We start from the raw sequence: 18,161 nt of genomic DNA, 5'->3' as shown, positions 1-18,161 counted from the left end.
GCATTGTATACTGCAACTTTCATTTACTGTTTTATATTTTCCACACCACTGCCTAAAGATTGCTATATAAGAATAATCTGTTGAACTGAAATACAGCCAGGTTTAAAAATATCAGAGGAATATGTGGCCACAAGAGGACTGGTCCCAGCATTTTGTACCTCATTCATTATTTCTGGAAATAAATTCATCAGGAACACAAATGCAGCCCTGCAGAGGAGTTTCAATAGACATTCCATGTTAGTGATAACCAAACCTGCAGATGGAAGGTGAAATATATAAGGACATACTGGCCAAGAACTTAGCACAGCTGGGAAAAAGGCGGCTTCTGTATAGTTGGTCCTGAACAAAGCATTTAGCTGTGATGTTGACTTCTGCTTTCTCTTAAATGATTGTAGACATTTCTAATCAGAAAAAAAAACAAAACTTAAAAGTCCTAAAAGTTGCTGTTTAAGGGGGCATATGCCATAACTGGGCGGAACGGTGGCGCTGCTGCCTCGCAGTTGGGAGATCTGGGGACCTGGATTCGCTTCCCGGGTCCTCCCTACATGGAGTTTGCATGTTCTCCCCGTGTCTGCGTGGGTTTCCTCCCACAGTCCAAAAACATGCTGGTTAGGTGGACTGGCGATTCTAAATTGGCCCTAGTGTGTGCTTTGTGTGTGGGTGGGTGTGTTTGTGTGTGTCCTGCGGTGGGTTGGCACCCTGCCCGGGATTGGTTCCTGCCTTGTGCCCTGTGTTGGCTGGGATTGGCTCCAGCAGACCCCCGTGACCCTGTGTTCGGATTCAGCGGGTTGGAAAATGGATGGATGGATATGCCATAACTGAGAGAGTGGAATGGCACTTAACCGAGAGTACTTTTCCACATTTTAAAGAAAGTCTTACAGTGTCCTTAAAAAAGACACGGGGTGAACATACAAATTCTCAATAGACAATACCTGAACCAAGTCCAGAACAAAGGACTCTAGTGATGTGAGGCAGCAGCGCTAACCACCACGCCACCATTCTGTAACATGCAGTGCTTATAAAAAGGTATTCAGCCCTTGGAAGTTTTCACATTTTATTTTTGTACATTAGAACAATCTGAACAAGAACAGGCCATTCAGCCCAACAAAGCTTGCCAGTCCTGTCCACTTAATTCTTCTAAAATAACATCAAGTCGAGTTTTGAAAGTCTCTGAAGTCCTCTTGTCTACCGCACTACTTGGTACAACCTTGAATCACAGTGGATTTGACTCACCTCTTTTGACATCGATCAACAAATAAAAACTCTTTAATGTCGAAGATAAAACAGGTGGATGTGGCTGCTGACATCATATCATTAAAGTATACTAGGGGGGCAAGCCCCCCTGGCGCCTTCAGTGCCCAACCTCCTGTTGCGGCCAGAATATTAGTAAAATCTGTAAATGTACAAAAGAAAAATTATTATTTATTGCAGTCAAAATCATGAAATTCTATAAATATGTAAAAGAAAAAATTAATTATTATTTAACGGAGTAAAAATCATGAAATGAGAATAAAATATTTACTCTCTTACCGACTGGAGTATTCCCATTAAACTGAGGTCCACTATGCTCGATGAGTATTTATAAGAGACTAAATAAACAATCCATTCATTTTAATTGACATTCTTATAGATAAAAAAACTTTTTTTAAAAAAATTACTCATTTAAATAACAGGAAAAATCACGTGAAAACCAAAGTGGTATGCAATGGGTCATCGTAACTTGACCTTCAGCTAACTAAATCACCTAAATACAAACATTGGTGTTATGAATAGATCTTTTTTTTAATAGTTTGTTCCTGTGAAAGAAAGTTTACATGATCAAAAATAAAAACCATGACTTTCTTGATATTAAAAACTGCGACTTTCTTGATATTTTAGTTTATAATTTAAAAACGGAATAAGAATCTGAAAATCTAACAACATCACATTAAAGTTCGATAAATTCTGAAAAGAATGATACCAAGCATACAGTATACATGTAGGTTTTAAAATAAGCCCGATTAAAAACGTGACATAAAAACGCCACTTAAAACCATTGCACAAAATCGTTGCACTTTTAGGTTTAGTATTTTATATATATATAGATTAGATAATAAATTGAAGTTAAGCAAAAGAAAGATAGCAACTAATCTTTATTTACAAAATTAAATTAGAGGAGTAAAGGGAATGAAGAGTGTTTCTAAGCTAGAGCATCTAATGACTGACTCTTTTCCACTTTAGTGCCCGTCTTCTACTTTGGAGATACTGAATATCACGTGGATGAGAGTGACGGCTACGTGGAAGTTCGCGTCTGGAGAACGGGAACCGACCTGTCAAAGACGGCGACTGTTACTGTGCGATCCCGTAAAACGGAGCCAGTTTCTGCAGAAGGTGAGCTCACTCCAGATATGTTAAACGTAAGTAAGGTATAGAGAGGAGCATGCTGTAAAAATGCTTTATGCTTGTTGTAGGGGTAATTTAGGTAGTTATGGCTTATTAGGTATAACTCATGTGCAATTGATCTTTTCGCTACCTGTTTCATTTTTAAAGACAGAGCCCCCTTGTTCCTTTTAAGCTGATTTGATTCATTAACTGGATTTACACATCCATTCAGAAGGGAAAATTAATTTATTTTCTCAGGTGTAGAGTACATACTGTAAGTATAGCTGTTTTGGCCTGGAGTCCCATCCCAGCAGTCTTGATTTTAACACACTAGGCTCCATCATCCAGTCCCATGGTTCCTCATATGCATGCAGCTGTACCTGTCATTCCCTTCAGAGAACCACACGGAATCAGGAAGAACCTCTGCATATCTCACTGATATCTCAACCTTGATGAAAGAGCACTGTCTCCAGCTCATCCTGGCATAGATGGACCTCCTTGTTATGCCAGCCAGCCAGTCTATACAGCACCTCATCAGGTCACTATTGCTGACACCTGCCAAGTCAGTATGCAACCTTGGGGTGGTAATCAATGACCAGCTATCCTTCAATGCATTGCAATAATCTGTTGGTCCTGCAGATTCACTCTATACAACATCCGTATTTGATGGAGTATGCAGCACAACTCCTGTCCTGGGCTTTGGTCTTGTCATGTCTAGAGTACTGCAGCTCTCTGCTGGCATGAATTACCAAGCCGCTGCAGATGATTCGGAATGCGGCAGCATGTCCGGTGTTCAATCAGCTGAGACAATCACACGTCACTCCTCTTGTCAGATCACTATGTTGGCTCCATGCAGCAGCAGCACACAATAAGTTAAAATTCCCAATGCTTACCTACAGATTAGTAAGTGGGTCAACATTTATATACATGGAGACACACACAAGGCCCTATGCTTCTTCTTACCCACTCATGTCTGCTGATAAATGGCGTCTGACGATGGCACCCTGTGTGGCATTAACTCTCAATCCAGAGCCTTTTTGTGTGTAGCTCTTAGCTGGAGGAGCAAGCTGCCCACCTCCATTCAAATGTTTGAAGACTCACTTGTGCTGTGAATTTCTACCTAATTGATTACGGCTTTGCAACCAAGCCAGTCTAACTAGCTTGCATTTTGTTCTGCGCTCTTCACTTGTGATGATCAATTCTGTATCCTTGTTAATCTCTGTTGTAAATTGCTTTGGATTAAAATGTCTATTCAACAAATAAATGTAAATATAAATGAAACACATGGATGATTTGTATATTGTACATCTGAGCTAAAAGGAACATATACCATCCATTTAATTTTTGAACCCCTGCTTAACAGGGTTACACAGACCCAGACTCAATCCCAGCATAACTGGAAGAAAAACAAAAACCAACTGTTGTGTCTCCAGTCCTCTACAGGGCACACTTACTCATACCAATAGCAATGGGGGTACAAGGTAAACTAGCAGAACGGTGAGAGGAACCCACATAAACAACGACCTGGAAAATGACATCTGAGAAACTGTGGCAATGCTCACTGTACAGCAGGACCACCTGGCACACATCAAATATTTTTTTCACCTCTCAGAGGTTTTCTCATATTAGAAACACCAGGGAAGCTGATACCATTTTATTTTATTTTTGAATCACTAATATCCTTTTAAATCTCTGTCTTCTGTGTGCTTTGTTACTCTCGTTTAGGATACTTTTGGGAAGAATATATTAGTTGTGAATATGTCTGCTCCTCATGTTGAAACTTGAATCATAAGTGGAGAAATATGAAGACAGTGGTCATGCTCGACAAAGCAGCACTTTGACACATGAGCAAAAAGCTGGCATGTAAACACTGATCAGAATTTCAAGTAGTGTTCTTCATTATCAGCGATTTACAGCTTGAACTCTAGGTATAGTAGCGGTTTGTTTAAATTCAGCAGATAGCTGGCAGTTCCAAAAAGCAGTCATAATGTTATGCATTGTTTAAATGCATAAGACTGATAATGTACTGTATATTTACTGTATATGCCGCTTTAATGGATTTCTTTTCTGAATCCATTGATTCTGGCCATAGCAAGCTCAAGGGTGGACTAAACACTCACACATCCACCGCGGGACCACTTTACAGTCACCATTCAACCTAACAAACAAACCATTCAAGCATGAAAGGAAACCAGAGAAAATACATGCAGACATGGGAGGGACATGTAAACGACACTCAAAAAAATGATTTGGTCTTCAGGAGCTATAAGACAGTGGCTCAAATATATATATATATATATATATATATATATATATATATATATATATATATATATATATATATATAGTCAGAAATTCCACACAGAGCCATAGCAAGGTTTGGGGCAGCCACCCATATATTTGGTATCCTGGCTGCAAAGTCGTAAAATGGTTACACAGCACTGATGTGCACAAAACCGAGTCCAAAACAGAACTGAGGGAATAAGGAAAAGGTGAAGACTTTTAAAGGGGAAGACAGGAAGTAAAGTCAGAGGGGTCGGGCTCATGAAGGGTCTTCAGCCATAGGCTCGAGCCCGGACATGACATCAACAGGGCCAGGTGGAATCTCCCGTGGATGGTCTGAAGGCCAAGAAGAAAAAGAATCAGTGCATTCTGCCACCTCCCGGTTTGACTCGGAATTGCTCGAAAATATACAGTACTGTGCAAAAGTTTTAGGCAGGTGTGAAAAAATGCTGTAAACAAAGAATGCTTTCAGAAATATAAATAATGATTATTTATTGTTATCAATTTAAAAAATACAAAGTGAGCGAACAAAAGAAAAATCTAAATCAAATCAATATTTGGTGTTACTATCTTTTGCCTTCAAACCAGCATCAATTCTTATAGGGACGCTTGCACAAAGTCAGGGATTTTGTAGGATTCTAGTCAGGTGTCTGATCAACCAATTATGCCAAACAGGTGCTAATGATCATCAATGTCACACGTAGGTTGAAACACAGTCATTAACTGAAACAGAAACAGCTGTGTAGGAGGCTTAAAACTGGGTGAGGAACAGCCAAACTCTGCTACCAAGGTGAAGTTGTGGAAGACAGTTTCATGTCATGGCAAGATTGAGCACAGCAACAAGACACAAGGTAGTTATACTGCATCAGCAAGGTCTCTCCCAGACAAAGATTTCAAAGCAGACTGGGGTTTCAAGATGTGCTGTTCAAGCTCTTTTGAAGAAGCACAAAGAAACGGGCAACGCTGAGGATCGTAGACGCAGTGGTCTGCCAAGGAAACTTAGTGCAGCAGATGAAAGACACATCAAGCTTATTACCCTTCGAAATCGGAAGATGTCCAGCAGTGCCATCAGCTCAGAACTGGCAGAAACCAGTGGGACCCAGGTACACCCATCTACTGTCCAGAGAAGTCTGGCCAGAAGTGGTCTTCATGGAAGAGTTGCAGTCAAAAAGCCATACCTCCGATGTGAAAATAAGGCCAAGTGACTCAAGTATGCACGAAAACATAGGAACTGGGGTGCAGAAAAATGGCAGCAGGTGCTCTGGACTGATGAGTCAAAATTTGAAATGTTTGGCTGTAGCAGAAGGCAGTTTGTTTGTCGAAGAGCTGGAGAGCGGTACAATAATGAGTGTCTGCAGGCAACAGTGAAGCATGGTGGAGGCTCCTTGAACGTTTGGGGCTGCATTTCTGCAAATGGAGTTGGAGATTTGGTCAGGATTAATGGTGTTCTCAATGCTGAGAAATAAAGGCAGATACTTATCCATCATGCAATACCATCAGGGAGGCGTAGGATTGGCCCCAAATTTATTCTGCAGCAGGACAACGACCCCAAACATATAGCCAAAGTCACTAAGAACTATCTTCAGCGTAAAGAAGAACAAGAAGTCCTGGAAGTGATGGTATGGCCCCCACAGAGCCCTGATCTCAACATCATCGAGTGTTTCTGGAATTACATGAAGAGACAGAAGGATGTGAAGAAGCCTACATCCACAGAAGATCTGGGGTTAGTTCTCCAAGATGTTTGGAACAACCTACCAGCCGAGTTCCTTCAAAAACTGTGTGCAAGTGTACCTAGAAGAATTGATGCTGTTTTGAAGGCAAAAGGTGGTCACACCAAATATTGATTTGATTTAGATTTCTCTTTTGTTCATTCACTGCATTTTGTTGATTGATGAAAATAAATGATTAACACTTCCATTTTTGAAAGCATTCTTTGTTTACAGCATTTTTTACACCTGTCTAAAACATTTGCACAGTACTGTATATCTATCTATCTATCTATCTATCTATCTATCTATCTATCTATCTATCTATCTATCTATCTATCTATCTATCTATCTATACAGTATATTGATCATGTAGTTTATTTATTAGTAAGTTATTTGAAAATGACGATTGTAATATAATGAAAGTTGTAACATCAGCTTTAGAGTTGCTGAATCACCAATTAGTCAGCATCTAAGGGGTAAAGAAAGAAAGAAAGAAAGAAAGAAAGAAAGAAAGAAAGAAAGAAAGAAAGAAAGAAAGAAAGAAAGAAAGAAAGAGGAGTTTAGGTGAGAGACCTTTCACAAGGCATATTTCAAGAATATAAACGAGGAGCTTTTGTTCCTCCAACTAAGGATCATTTTAAAAAGTGTGCCGTGTCTAATATCATCCTCACTGTGAGATCCATTGGTTCAATTCTGTATGAGCTTGATGGACTGGATTGTCTGCTTTAGTTCATCACACGTCTTCTTTTGCTGTGTTCTTATGTTAACATAATGTTTTGACAACTGCAACACAAAACTTAAAACCCTGTCATTGACTCTTACAGCAACCTTAATTGAGTCATTTAATTGACTTTAAACCCTAGAGAAAATACATGCAGACATGGGAAGGACATACAAACCACACACAGAAAATGATTTGGACTTCATGAGCTATGAGACCGCAGCCCAAATACCTGTGTATTGATCATTTTACTTTTTCTAAAATGAAGACTTCTCTTTTATTTGTACTAAGTTCAAATCTTTATTATTCATACTGACTACTGATCAGTTCACACTCTTATGGGGGGGTACCTGCCATCCCTGAAGTTCATAGGGTTCATAACGGCAAATAATGGTTAAGCAGTAATTAAGGGAACTAATCCAAAAGAATGTATCATTTTTTCTGTGTGTCATATCCACATTTTTTTGTAGACAGCTGATTATGAACCCCTTTATCAAGACTAATTGGCTGGATACTATAAGATTAAAAAAGTGAAAGGTAATGTTACATCATCAATACTGAAGCTGACCATAGGGATGCTGTTAAGATTCTTTCTCTTTATAGGATTATCTAACAGTGAAACTGCCAAGGTAAACCACTATACACAAATCTCTGTAGAGCAGTCTGACCCTTATCACACTCAGAAATTATAAAATGTATAAAATGTGTGCATTTCATTATAACAGGTGTCTCATATTATACATTAAAGGAAGAATACCAGCAAACAAAACACAAAGAAAGTAAATTAAGCAGGAGAGGGCAGTAAATTTGGAAGTTTACTATATAGATGAAACTCTCCTTACATATGTTTTTTCTTTTTAGGCAGAAAACTTGCAAGCACATTTAATCGTAAAGCATATCCTCTATCAAATACAAATAAATCTGTGTAAGGAATGGGAAATGTGATTTATTTTGGCATATTAGTGTCTTAAAGGTAATTTCTTTTTGTACGGACTTGTATGTGACATGGGCCCAGCCCGATCGGTGAGTCCATGCTAGCTCCAGCCCACCGTGACACACCGTGAATTAGGTTAAGCAAGCTTGACAATGTCAGTACGCTTAAAGCTGACAATTTGAAACAGAGAGAGAGGACAGGAAAAAAGGAAAAAAAAAGAAAACACTCAATGAGATATTAGGACAGCTTAGCTATTAGCTAAACAAATGGGCTTGATGGACTGAATGGTCTCCTCTCATTTGTCAAATTTCTTATGTTCTAGGAAAAGCAGGGTCTTGCCATGTTTGCTCAGAAGCAGCATGCGCGAGTGAGTGAGTGGGTGGGTGGTGATACTTTTATCAGTTCAAGCAGGAATGGTGAATACCTGCTATCAAATCCATTTGAGTAGCAAAGCATTAACAAGCATTTCAGCTGATAAAGAGATGTGCCTCTGGGTAAAATTAATTACAAACGCATTCATTAATTGTTAAAAAAAAAAAATACATCCAACCATCCATCCATCCATCTTCCAACCCGCTGAATCCGAACACAGAGTCACGGGGGTCTGCTGGAGCCAATCCCAGCCAACACTGGGCACAAGGCAGGAACCAATCCTGGGCAGGGTGCCAGCCCACCGCAGCTATATATATATATATTCATATGTAAAATAAAAGCTAATGAAGTATTTAAATACATAAAAGCAGAATTCTATAGGTGTTACATATTTCAAACATATTGAAATTGCTCTGGCAGCACTGTGGCGCAGTGGGCAGCGCTGCTGCCTCGCAGTTAGGAGTCCCGGGTTCACTTCCCAGGTCCTCCCTGGGTGGAGTTTGCATGTTCTCCCAGTGTTTGCGTGGGTTTCCTCCGGGTGCTCCGGTTTCCTCCCACAGTCCAAAGACATGCAGGTTAGGTGCATTGGTGATTCTAAATTGTCCCTAGTGTGTGCTTGGTGTGTGGGTGGGTGTGCTCTGTGGTGGGCTGGCACCCTGCCCAGGGTTTGTTTCTTGCCTTGTGCCCTGTGTTGGCTGGGATTGGCTCCATCAGACCCCTGTGACCCTGTAGTTAGGATGTAGCGGGGTCGATAATGGATGGATGGATGGATGGATGGATGGATGAAATTGCCCTGTTTAAAAGTTTTATTACAGTTGGTATAACACTATTTTTACTTCTATTTATTTTAAATTTTAGCAAGTTTATTTTTATTAGTCACAGACAGACCCTCATACCAGGCCAGGAATGAATATGACATTTTGTTCTGTCCATGAGAGCTCTGAAGCACTTAAGCACAGTTCCAAAAATGCCCACTAGAAGGGGGAACAATGTCAAAATGCTGTGACCCATAAAAAGATTTATTAATACTGAAATGCTCAGTAGCACAAACGTCACCTCCAAGAGAAATGGAGTTGCCTAAACAATAAAAGCAATCCAATAGCAAACAGAGTCCCAATACAGTAATTCAGTGATGAAGTCAAGAAACAGAGCAAAGAGGCCAAAAAGCCAATAATACACAAAGCATACATATAGTAATCACGAATCCAAGAACTCACCACTCCCAAGAGCATTCAAATGAACCGCAAGGGACTGTGGGTTGCCCCTGCCTTTGTAGAACTGAGGGCAGTCCCTTGTGGTGATGGGCAGGTGGCTCCGCCTCTTGGGGGACCACCCACCAAGCAGAAAGTACTTGAAAAAAGATGCATAAACATAAAGAAATTAAAAATCAACAATGTAAATGTAAAAAAAATAGACATTAAAACAACATTTCAACCACAGGCAGGGGAGGAACCCTGGCTGAAACATAACACATGTATGGTAGTCCATATAGAAATATTCATTTTCCTCAACCTTCTTATTAGATAGCTGTACTGTTGGCATTTTTTTAAATATATTGTGTGTTTTCATTAAAGCTATTTTCAGATATTTTTTCCCTATTACTAAGAGCTACTTTACACTGCATTCCTCCTAAAGTCAATGAGCAGCTCTTTTTTTTCCTCACATTTAGTTGGAAGTTCTGCTCCTGGCACCACCTCTGCGTCTCTCTGGCCTCTTCCTCAAATGTGCGGCATTGTCAGAGGTGTCAGTCAATGAAGAAAACAGCTAAACAGTTGCTCTCAGATTCTCTCAAGCTGTTAGTATAGACTGAGATGAGTATTGGGGTGATCTCTGTGCTTTGTGGAGCCCCTATTTATGTGTGATGGACTGCAGAAATTTGTCTATAGCAAGAATGTGTGTTGCTAACCAACCAGTGGTCTGAGGCACACCGTTGTGAACTGGAGACATAAACGTGGCAAAAGGGGGTTTGAGGGCTCCAGAATGACCATAAAGCAAGCCAGGGACCTTCTCTGGGTAGGCCAGAAGAGGCTTACTTCAGACCAACTTGGCCCTTACTACTACCTGGGGACAGGCCCCAAAATGGGCAGCTGGTTTTGAAAGTTCAAGTAGACAGTAAAAGGCCCAGAGTGAATAAAACTGCCTTAGTAGAGAGAGAAAAACTGACTAGTAGGGACAAGTCCTGCAAAGAATCTTTATAAATAAAATATTTATTTACAAAAAATAGATAATTGAACGGCACAAAAAGAGGCACAAAGGCAATACCTAAAGGGCAGTCCACAGCAGACAAAGTCCAAATCATAGTTCAGATATCAGAATTCTTGAAACAAAGTGAAAAATAATTGAAAAAAAAAACAGAAAATCCAACAACAAAAACACAGCAATACTTACAGACAGTCCTGAAACAACTCACAATGATCCTCCGGCTGGGTCTCACATTCGAGCCTCCAGGTAAAGGCAGAGGGAGAGCCTAGCAGTGGTGTCGTCAGGGTGGCTCCGCCTCCTAAAGTACATGGAACGTATTTACAATTAAAGACAAAATAGAAAAATACAAGCCTAATCGTTCAAAAACAATAAAACATATACTGCAATACACAAAATACAGATTCATATGTTACACATGGCATCATAGCATCCCCACATTAATTCATTGTCAGTTCAGTTTATTTTTGTATAGCACTCTTCAATGAGTGCTGTGACGAGTTCTAAAGTGTAAATATTACATATTAATACACAATTAGTTCACATAAAATAAGACAAACAGAAAAACAATGTAGTCTGAAAGTGATAAACATAAATGGAAATCAACAGTATCTGTCCATTAATTCAGTTTTTCTTAAAATTTATTTCTCACAGCCCAGTTTTGCCCTTCTTAGTGTCTTCGAGACCCAGTCTATGATGACCGTTAGATCTTTGTGGAGAATCGCCGTCGACATTCATAGCAGCTGGTTTGGCCTTTGACATTCACCACCGAAAGTCATGCCAGAGCAATGATGATTGCTTAAATTGCCCGTGGTGACCCATCATGAAACACTTCAAAACCCATACATGACCAATTCCCCTCCCTTTGAATACAAAGGTGAGTCACGATCCTGTGAGACCCAAAAAGCCAGCAACCTTGGACCCATTTTGAGTTGTGACCCATGGTTTAAGAAACTGTCGATTTAATTAATTGCTGAACTACGGCCAAGATAATAATAATAATAATAATAATAATGACAACAGAGGGGAGGAAAACAAAAACCTCTGGGGTTTCCACGGTCACTTGTAAGAGAGAAAAGACAAAGTCAGACTAAGAGACGATAGTGCGCATAGCTCTGTGTCTGAACATTACCATGAACAACAAAGAAACAAACAATAAGAAGGTCAAATTTTGGGTTACATTTCTCCCATGTATCGATCCACAATACGACTGGTCATACTTAAACTTCTCTGATAATTTATATCATTTTATATTTATTTCATTTATAACGTACATCATAATACCATCCAAACTTAAAGGATGATTTCTTTATCCTTTATTTTAATGACGTTTGCAAGAAATATCTGCATCCCAGTAGGTGGTTTACACAGAGCTCCTCCACATTTTTGAACGTAATGTCACTGCAGTATAAATTACTACACAGTATTTATTGTCTACAACTTTTTTCAAGTCTATACACTTAAAAAATGTGCATAAGACTACATTAAGTACAGTATCAGCATGTAAATAAATCGGAAGGACACTTTCGAAAACATGCAGGATGGTTTTGCTTTTGATCGCACCATCATGCTCAGAAGACTCTGAAATGATAACATTTTTGATGTGCACATTTTGGTTTTGGCCAAGCTGTACTGTCAAGTGCAATGGTGTATTATGTGCGTCGAGATATTTTAAAGGAGGACTTGCTCTCTGGAATGTAAACTTTCCTCACTCCTATACCTCACAGACAAAGCAAGTTGTCTTCTCTCTTTTATCTTTCTCTTTTTTATTTCAAAGGAGGCCACTTAGGAAAACCTGGTGATTGTGAGCTGGGTAACAATTGATGGTACCTTGTTGGTGTTTTATTTTAACTCTTTTAGGGCTAATTTTTTTTTTGTTTCTTTTCTCCCAGGGCTGAATATTTTTCCAAAAACTAACATTTTTTAAAAAAGAACACAAAGCAATTGTTTAACATATCAAATCAACAAAAAATATTTACTTTTGACAAATGTTACTGTCTTGCATGTTGTATGAGCCTGCATACTCTATGATTTCACATACATATCACATACATTTTACACAGCAAAGTCTGATCTCGCTCAAAGCAGCCAATTTCAGTCATTGCCACATTGCACTCCTTACAATATGTGTTGCTTTGGTGCCTATTTTTCAATTGTCTGTTGCTGCACTTTCTCACATATATTGTTAGTGTGTACTGTAGAGAGACAAGTCACCCATTTGCCATCGTGCCATGCCACTGCCACCAAGTTTTCTGCCTGCATGAAAACCGTATTGTCACCTCTTTTCATCTTCTGAAACTTTATGAACTTTATGTATGGCATTATAGCCTGGCTCACCCCATGGGATTTGCTTCTGTTTATTACAGAAGTGAATAAAACTTTGCAGCAGCACATACCTAAGCCACCAGGGGACAAAACACGTTTGGACCAATGCTCCCTGAAGTTATATCACCAGTTCTGTCCCATCTCTATTTGTAATGCCACAGCGCGCTTCATCTCATCTTTCGTTGTGGGTTTCCACTTTGAAAAACGAGAATGCGATGCAAACGCAGCCCGCGATTCAAAAAAAATCTCTGCCTACCTGTTTGTCTCATCTGACAGTAGCTGAAAAGCAGCATCAGGAGAGAGCAGCCTGAAGTACAGCAGCTGGTGATCTGTCGTGTCCAACAGCAAGCCATGCCGTCTTGTGAAGTCCGGTAGCCAGATCGGCTCTCAACGGATCAATGTCTGTGTACTTATCCCATGCGAACCTTGCCGTAGATGCATCGGCTGCACGAAGGCACTCAACTGGCAGCAGATCCGCTGGTGCGGCATCGGCTGGTGTCTGATCAGCTGATGCCTGCTTCTCACTCTCTTGCTCGATCTCCTGATCACTGCCAATAAAATCCGATTCTGAAAAATCAAGAGTCCGACTCCGCGATAATGCGCAAAACATCGTCTACCGAGTGTTTTCTTTTCTGCACTTGCTTCGCTCCCTTTTACATTTACATTTACATTTACATCATTTAGCAGACGCTCTTATCCAGAGCGACTTACAACAGTATTTGTTAGTTTTTCGCATACCCCTTGGGGTCAGAGTGCAGGGTCAGCCATTGTACAGCGCCCCTGGAGCAATTACAGGTTAAGGGCCTTGCTCAAGGGCCCAGCAGAGTAGGATCTCTTTTGGCAGTGACGGGGATTCGAACCGGCAACCTTCGGGATACCAGCGCAGATCCTTAGCCTCTGAGCCACTACTCCGCCCACATGTCGATGCCATCTTGCCATTGTTTACATTTCGCAGCTCACGCACACGCAAGGATTAGTTGCCGAGTCAACGATTCTAGCATTCCTCCAAGCACAGAGGGAATGCCTGTGACGTGACAGTGAGATTTGTCGCCATTAACAGCTGATTGTCGCCCCCTATCCCTGGATGTCGACATTCACCTTCAACCCCTCCTGTCGACAAAAGTCGACATCCGCCCTAAAAGAGTTAACATTCACCCTTGCTCTGATTTTTGTCTTATTATGTGGTGACTGGTAAAAAAGGTAGGAAACAGAAATTTAGACGTTAGATGTATTGATAGGTTAATCTGAAACTCTTAAAATAAAAAATATTTTTAACAAATTAGAAAACATGACTTTAATATGAAAAACTGTAGGTTAAGTAGATTAAATTAAACATATACTGAAAAATATACTGACATCGCAGGTTAGTTTGCTTTTCCCCATGGTACTAATTTCTCTAACTGGTTAAAATCAAGTCCTGTTAAGTCCAAATGTCATATCAAGTCACGAGTCCACTCCAAACCACTGTTAGTTATTCACAGTTTTTTCTCACAACATAAAGGCAATTTGTTTCTTTTCTCTCATTCCTTTATACTTTTTGACCCCCCCCCCCCTAAAAAAAATCCCCCAAGGGGCTACATTTTATATTATGCATTCAGTTTGATGGGTTGAGAGACAGAAAAGAGTGGAATGGGACAGGAGCAGGGGCTAGCAAGAGAGAGGACCCTTGTAAGCACAGGATGGCGGCTACAAACGGTTTGCAAGTTCCTCCTTTCTGTTAAAATGCAGTGTACGATCTGAAAGCAGCTAGAGGTGGGAGCATTTTGTACTTTCAAAGGTGATAAATGAGAGGAGTAACCAAGGCAGCACATGATACTAGAAAGGAAGGAGTGGAACTGATTTGTTCTTCTGAATGAGGAGACACAGGGGCTGCCTAAAGCTGATGTCACAGTATGTGACTTTACGTCATTGGAGACATCAGGAATGTCAGCTGCAGCTGCTCGTCACAGGACCATGTCTGTTGTGATGTAAGATTTTGCACATAACTTGATAAATATTTTGTATGTCTTTAATTGTAATTTAGGCAAAACAATGTTACATTAGTGAGGAGCATTCATGTTTAACCCAGGATTGGGTCTCTTTGAATTTTACGACAGAGTTGGGGGAGGATGTGCCTTAAACCAGTTTGGCGAGTGTTTCTCTGCTAAAGTCGTTCAACCCCCGCAAGAAAGCCATAAAGACATATGGTCTTGGGGGTGGCAGGTGTTAAGATGTTCTATTCCCCCATTGGTCTGAAGTATGGCTGTTTGGAATTGGCTTGGATCAGAAGCTTTTAAATACCATGACGTCCTATTGGCTCTAGGGGTTGGACAGAACATCTATAAATTTACTTGCTCAACCTCACACTGTCTCTCTTACTAACCAACATATGATGAAGAAGTATCTCTCTTACCAAACTAATGAAGACCGTCACACCATGAACTGAAGAAGACAACACAATGGAGAGCACAACTCCATATTGAGGCAGGGAATGCAGCCTGTTCTGAAGAAAGCTGAATGATGCCTTAACTAGAGACATTTTTAAGTAACTAACAAGTCTGTGTGCCTACTGAAACTACACATCACCATTTAATCAGGTTGTATGGTTGCCAATATTCAAATTTACTTTGCATATTGTTATTATTTATGATTATTATCAATAATACATTATTTTATATGTAACTTAACTCCTGCTTGTCTTTTTACTACAGTAATCCCTCCTCCATCGCGGGGGTTGCATTCCAGAGCCACCCGCGAAATAAGAAAATCTGCGAAGTAGAAACCATATGTTTATATGGTTATTTTTATATTGTCATGCTTGGGTCACAGATTTGCGCAGAAACACAGGAGGTTGTAGAGAGACAGGAACGTTATTCAAACACTGCAAACAAACATTTGTCTCTTTTTCAAAAGTTTAAACTGTGCTCCATGACAAGACAGAGATGACAGTTCCGTCTCACAATTAAAAGAATGCAAACATATCTTCCTTTTCAAAGGTGTGTGTGTCAGGAGCACAGAATGTCACATAGATAGAGAAAACAATCTCTGGCAAACAAATCAATAGGGCTGTTTGGCTTAAGTATGCGAAGCACTGCGGCACAAAGCTGTTGAAGGCGGCAGCTCACACCCCCTCCGTCAGGAGCAGACAAAGAGAGAGAGATAGAGACAGAGAGACAGAGTTTGTTTTTCAAGCAAAAATCAATACGTGCCCTTTTAAGTATGCGAAGCACCGTGCAGCAGCACAAAAGATAGCAACATAAAGATAATCTTTCAGCATTTTTAGACGAGCGTCCGTATCGTCTAGGTGTGCGAACAGCCCCCCTGCTCACACCCCCTACGTCAGGATCACAAAAAGTCAGCGCAAGAGACAGAGAAAAGTAAGCTGGGTAGCTTCTCAGCCATCTGCCAATAGCGTCCCTTGTATGAAATCAACTGGGCAAACCAACTGAGGAAGCATGTACCAGAAATTAAAAGACCCATTGTCCGCAGAAACCCGCGAAGCAGCGAAAAATCCGCGATATATATTTAAATATGCTTACATATAAAATCCGCGATGGAGTGAAGCCGTGAAAGTCGAAGCGCGATATAGAGAGGGATTACTGTATACCTAATTGCCTGAGGTTATAGATATAGAAGGGAAGGTGGGGATAAGTTATATACTATAATACCTTATAAACAGTGGTAAGTCTGTGAGATTAGGCATTTTGACAAAGGCTACTTATTAATAATACAATAGGGGAAAGTAGAGCAACATATTACTCTACCAAGACAAAACAATGTCAATACACACGAGTAAAAATCACAGGGTATGTCAAATTTAGTGATTGTGTGCCGACTTTCTAGCACTGTCAAGCTCGACCACTTTTGTAATGTGCTGCCTGATGGAAACCGGCGCTCTATGAAAGGTTAACAGGTACAGCAAGTTCAACCACAATCTCAGCCGTTAGTTTTTCTCTTTTTTTCATTCCGTTGTAGCATGTAAAACATGAGACATCAGACAAACGAGCTTCTCTTGTGTTCTTGAGATCCAAAACAACTGCATTTCTTATTCCCTGTCACTGTTTTACATGTATTGTACTTCTGGATGAGCATTGATTGGTTGTCAACACTCAGGCACACAAGCCCATCCCTACAACTAATGACAAAAAGATCTTGTGTGAGTGAGTCATGGATTAATCGATATTGACTATTAAACAATTATATTAAACAATAAAGAACTAACCTTCAGTGCCCTCCATAACATTTGGGACAAAGACCCATTTTTCCTTGATTTACCCCATCTGCTCCACAGTTTAAAATTATAAATCAAGCAATTCAGACGTTGTGATTAAAGTGCATACTGCAGAATTTCATTTAAGGGGATTTGTTTAAATTTCAGTCACACAATGTAGCGATGACAACACTTTTTCTGCATTTCTATCAGAGTCTGGGGCTGTCAGGATGTTCTGCACATCTGTATTACTAGGCTCATGATCATCTACAATGGGAAGAGGCGGACAAGGAGAACAAAGAGCACAAGCTTCTTCTGTCAAGCTCGATTCGCCTGATGTACAGTAATCTCCAGTTGTGACATTCCACGGTAGCTTGTCAACAATCCTGTCTTCCACTGATAATTTAAGCTTAGATGTTATTTTAGGTATAGTAAGACAATGGCTTGTTGTGTCAGTTGCTTAATTTTTCTTATCATGATGCAACTCTTATTGTCTACTCGCTAATTTATGGAGATTGCAAGTATTACCAAAACATCCAAACATCAGCCCGTCTGTTCCCTATTACATCACACGACATGACAAAGCAGCTTCTCATGGCGTTGTTTAGGCAGGCAGTGTACTTCAGTGGTTAAGGCTTTGAATTTCAAAACCCTGACGTTGTGGGTTCAAATTCTGCTACTCGCACTGCATGACCCTGAGCAAGTCACTTGACCTGCCTGTGCTCCAACTGGAAAACCAAAATATATGTAACCAATTTAACCATAAATGTTGTAAGCTGCCTTGGATGAAGCCGTCTTCGTCCTGCGCCCCACATACTCTTCTGTATACAGTACCACTTCTTTAAATACAATTACTTTCTCTAATGGAGGAGCGCCCTGACACTCTTCAAGCTGCTCAGCCGCTAGATACCGGACGGCCAGTGCGCGCCCCCAGGGGTTGGTTTGTGAAGTGAGCAGGGGGCAGAGCCCCTTAGTTATTAGAAAAAAAAAAACAACTTCTGGAAATGTCCAGTTGCTTAATCTACAGTTCCACGTGAGAAGTAAAACCTTTAAAATAAGATGGTTTAA

The 18,161-nt window shown here is 40.3% G+C and overlaps 1 protein-coding gene across 1 annotated transcript in view; it reads left to right on the top strand.

The window, feature by feature from the left end:
• LOC114649897 (FRAS1-related extracellular matrix protein 2-like) overlaps positions 1 to 18,161 on the top strand; it is a 369,649-nt gene that overhangs the window by 264,205 nt on the left and 87,283 nt on the right. The window contains exon 7 of the mRNA XM_028799269.2: positions 2,221 to 2,370. Coding sequence (XP_028655102.1) covers positions 2,221 to 2,370 — 150 coding nt within the window. The remainder of the gene's footprint in view (positions 1 to 2,220; positions 2,371 to 18,161) is intronic.

This window comes from Erpetoichthys calabaricus, chromosome 4 (genome assembly GCF_900747795.2).
Source record: "Erpetoichthys calabaricus chromosome 4, fErpCal1.3, whole genome shotgun sequence".
NCBI classification, from domain to species: domain Eukaryota; kingdom Metazoa; phylum Chordata; class Cladistia; order Polypteriformes; family Polypteridae; genus Erpetoichthys; species Erpetoichthys calabaricus.
This window is presented reverse-complemented; position numbering and strand designations above follow the sequence as displayed.